The 4,852-nt window shown below is 34.9% G+C and overlaps 1 protein-coding gene across 1 annotated transcript; it reads left to right on the top strand.

Annotated features, from left to right (window-relative positions):
- Positions 1–335: 335 nt before the first annotated feature.
- LOC124942951 (putative disease resistance protein RGA4) lies at positions 336–3,851 on the top strand. Its single transcript, XM_047483519.1, has one exon. The coding sequence runs from the start codon at positions 336–338 to the stop codon at positions 3,849–3,851; it is 3,516 nt and encodes a 1,171-aa protein (XP_047339475.1).
- The last annotated feature ends 1,001 nt before the right edge of the window (positions 3,852–4,852 follow it).

The following is a 4,852-nucleotide window of genomic DNA, read 5'->3' as shown; positions in this document are numbered from 1 at the left end:
TAAGATTTTAGTCCCTGTGAGAATAGGATTCTTTTAAAACAATTATTTTCCTAATGCATGCTGCTATGAGAGAGACCTTATTTTATTTTTTTATGGTTACAACTGTAAAGTGTGGTCCATTTTGTATGTGATTAATGTTCTTTATTAGCAAACAAGAAAATAATTATTGTTTAACCTCAATATAATAGTTATAAAAAAATAATTTAGGGTCCCGGGGAAGGGTGGCCCTAGGCAGCTAATTGGCACAAATATATTTAAAGTTAGAGTTCCAGAATAACATTTGAGAGAAGTTTATTCATCAGATTGATTGATTAAGAGAGAAATCAATTACCACCATGGTTGATGCAGCTCTAATAAGTGGTTTGCTTTCAAAATTGGCACCTGTCATTAAGGATGAATTCTCCTTGTTTTGGAATTTTAAGAAAGAGGTTCAAAAGCTATTGAGCACATTATCTGCAATTAGTGCCGTGCTTGAGGATGCTGAGAGAAAGGACGTGTGGGAGAAGGACAAACAAACTGAAGATTGGTTGCGGAAACTGAAAGATGTAGCATATGAGGTTCGAGACATCATGGATGAGTGCAGCTTTGAAGATCTTCGTCTTCAAGTCAAAAGGCGTAATGCCTCCTCCTCCTCTTCAACCCGGAACGAGGTAACCAACTGTATCTCCCATCCTTTTAGCAATACAAAGAAGCGTCTCAAAATTGGTCAAAAAATTAAGGATGTTCAAGAGAAACTAGACCAAATTTCTTCAGAGCGCCAAAAATTACATTTGCGTGAATCTGTTCATGACTCTAAAATAGACAATCTTACTAGTAGTTGTCGTGAAACCATGTCTCTTCCTAGTTCTAATAAATTATATGGAAGAGATAAGGAGAAGAAAGAGATTATTGATATTCTACTCAATAATAATACATCTAGTACTGTTAGTGTTGCTACAGAACAATTATCTGTTCTGCCCATTGTTGGAATGGGGGGTCTAGGTAAAACAACACTTGCCCAAATGGTCTTCAATGACTATGAGGTTTCTAAGCATTTTGATACCAAAATATGGGTTTGTGTTTCTGATGAATTTGATATTAAGTTGGTCCTCAAAACCATATTAGATGAAAAGGCAGAAGCTTGCTTAGAAAAATTGCAGAGAAAAGTTAGAGATAAATTGAAAGGGAAAAGATATATGATTGTACTAGATGATGTTTGGAATGAAAACGTTGAGGCATGGGATCAGTTGAGATCTATATTAGATTGTGGATTAAATGGTTCTTTTGTACTTACAACAACGCGTAAAAGAAATGTGGCAGAAATCATGGAAACTATTCAACATATTGTGTTATCATCTCTTTCTGAAGACGAGTGTTGGTTATTATTCGAAGAACGTGCATTTGTGCATGGAAAACCAAAACCTCCAAACTTTATTTATATTGGTAAACAAATAGCTAAAAAATGTAAGGGTGTTCCCTTGATTGCCAAGACATTGGGAAGTCAATTGGGGTTCAATGATGAAGAAAAGGAATGGTGCAGAATAAGAGATAGTGAGATATGGGAAATTTCACAAAATGAAAATTCTATTTTGTCTATTCTAAGGTGGAGTTATTATGACCTCCCTTATCATTTGAGAAGATGTTTTGTGTTTTGTGCTATATTTTCCAAGAATACTGAAATTAGAAAAGAGAGATTAATCCAACTGTGGATGGCCCATGGTTTAATTCCTACAAATAAAAACCAAGAAGTTGAAGATGTTGGGAATACAATTTGGAAGGAATTGTGTTGGAGATCTTTTTTCCAAGATGAAAAAGAGAACAAAGATTGGGATGATGGAGTTTATACAACATGTATGATGCACGATCTTATGCACGATCTTGCCCATTCTATTATGAAAGATGAATGTTATACTTTGGATGCTAATAGCTCAAGTGATGGTTTAGGACTTGAAATTCGTCATGTAACAGTAAAAGTTCGCTGGTTAGACAAAACATCCGTTTGTTCTCTTAAGAAAATGAGAGGGTTGCATTCAATAATGCACGATGGCAGATCTAATAATGAAATTGTCAAGGACATTTTGAGTGTCTTGAAGGAATTTTCGTCTTTACGATTCCTTGAAGTAAAATCGTCTTATGTGCAATATCAAGATTTGCGTTACTTGGGATGTCTAAAATATCTCAGATACTTAGATGTTTCCCATACTATGAGAACAACATTACCTAATAGTATTTGTGATCTCTTGAACTTACATACTCTAAATCTGAATTATTGTTCTCAGCTTAAAAGTTTGCCTAGAAATATAAAAAACCTTATTAACCTGAGACATCTTTATTTGGAGGGTTGTGATGAACTAAAATATATGCCCAGAGGAATGGGGCAATTGAAACATCTCAAGACGTTAAGCTTGTTTGTGATAGGCAAGAAGAAGAGATACTTCCAACTAGATGAATTAAAAGAATTGGATATCGGCGGATCATTGAAAATTAAGAACCTTGGAAGAGTTAGTGATGCATCTATTACAAAAGGGATAAGTATGGCTAAAAAGTCGAGTATCAAAAAGTTGGAGTTGGAATGGAATTCTGATTGGAAATATATTATAGTTAATGAAGTTGATGATAATGAGAGCAAGAGTACTAGAGATGAGAAAATAAGTGAAGCTCTAGAGGTTTCAACTGCGAGGCTGATAATATTAAGAATGATTGCTTACAAAGGTGTGAATATGCCTAAATGGGTGGGAAAGTCATCTCCTTCACTGACATTCCTTGAGCTTAAGTACATGGACAATGTGAATACTATTGTTAGTAGTAGCGATGCCAATGAAATGATAGTAGTATTCCCTTTCTTAGAGGAACTTCATATTTGGAATATGAAGAATTTGAGAGAATTGGTGCCTGGTAGCTGTTGGAGTACTGGAGCGTTCCCTAATCTATGCAAGATTGATATAAGAAGATGCCCAAAGCTAGGGAGATTGTCGCCACATCTCAAAGCACTCAAAGATCTAACTGTTGAAGGTGAATGTTCTGATGAATTGTTAAATAGCATCTGGAATCTTAATGATCTCACTCATCTGAAACTTGGCGCATTAAATAATGATGTGGAGCACATATTCACCGTTAGCAACATGAATGGAACTGAAGTGTTATTCCCTTTGTTAGAGGAACTTCGTATTTCTAACATGAAGAATTTGAGGGAATTGGTGTCTCCTATTATTCCTAGTCCCGGACCATTCCCTAATGTATCGAAGATTGAGATATATTATTGCCCAAACCTACAGGCCTTGCCACCGCATCTCAAAGCACTCAAACATGTAACTGTTTGGAGTGAATGTTCGGATGAGTTGTTATATAGCATCTCAAATCTTAGAGCTCTCACTCATCTCTCTCTTAAGTGCATGAAGGAGAGAAGTGTTTTATTTCGAGCTGCTAAGTCATTAATGTTTGATGAAGATAAGATACTATCATCAAATCAAATCCTTGGGCACAATAATAATGAAGCACAATTAGGAGTACGCACAACTTTCATATCTCTTCAATCTCTAACTATTGTGTCGTGCCCCAAGTTAAGGCGTTTGTTTGATGAGGGAATGAAAGAGACATTAAAGATTAGTGGCTGCCAGAACCAACAAAACCATCATCATCATCTTCAAGGACTCATGAAATCTCTCGCGGAATTGCATATTTTGGATTGTCCAAAGTTGATGATATCAGTTGAGGAATTTGAAAACCTCAACAATAATAATTCACTACAGAGATTTGGTATCAGTGAAAGTCCCAAATCTGTGTCTTCGGACGATGCTATGGCACTCCTACGTTCCCTTCGAACCAGACTTGGTCGTGGGAAATTCTATACAGATATCATCATTAAGGAATAGCAGAAGAAAGGTACTTACAAAAGTAATAACAATAATTATATTCATCCATTAATTAATTATCTACTATTATTAATTAATGACTTGTAATTTCTTGACATGCAGTGGGGTGAGCTCGTAATAACTTCAAAGCAGATAACCTAAAGGAGTGAGTAGCACACTAACAAGGTTAGTGAGGTTTAGTTTTGTCCTTCTAGTTGGAGACCCAACTTGGTGTTGGCTTTACTTATGCTAAGAGTATATAATGCGAGAATATTATTTTTCATTTAGGTTAACTGAGTTTTGAGAACAACAAGAGAGATAAGAGAAAAAACAGATTCAATGGTTTGAGGTACTAGCTGGAGAAGATTTTCGTTTGCCGGAGTTTCACCGTTTGATCGACTTCAAACGTTGACAATTTTTTGGTTATTTCTGGGAATGCGTTTTGAACGGTGAATATCTGTTTTCTGAGGCTTCTAAGTCAGTCAAGAGAAACCAAACTTGCAGAATTGATAAGGTTGTTTGATCTTACTCTTTCTGCTCGTTATTGTTATTTGTCATATGATTGTTGTGTGATTTTGATACAATTGATTAGTGACTCTAGTTTGATTATAACCTTGTTGATGATAGTGGATTGTTAAGTTGTGTAACTAGTCCAGTGGTTTTTAATCTCAATTTGAAGATAGATTTTCTACGCTAAAACTTGTTTTACCTTGTCGTTTTGATTTTATTCTGTTTTGTTCCTCCCTTATACTCAAGTTAATTGAAAAACATTTTGTTTTAAAATATACATTTTCTCATCAAGTACCTATATATTATAACTGACGAATAATTATATTGAGTTTGTAATGGTTTCTTAATTAATTAATTAATCTTATTGATTTGGTTGTCTAAAGTTCACAGTAAATATTCTATTGGAAAAGAAAGACCAAGAGCAGAGCATATAAGAAAATTTGGTAAGTACCTAAACAATTACATTCTTCCATTGCAGGGCTCTGTTTCTGTGATTTTATTTTTAAACCAAA

The sequence above is a fragment of the Impatiens glandulifera genome, chromosome 6 (genome assembly GCF_907164915.1).
Source record: "Impatiens glandulifera chromosome 6, dImpGla2.1, whole genome shotgun sequence".
Lineage (NCBI taxonomy): Eukaryota > Viridiplantae > Streptophyta > Magnoliopsida > Ericales > Balsaminaceae > Impatiens > Impatiens glandulifera.
This window is presented reverse-complemented; position numbering and strand designations above follow the sequence as displayed.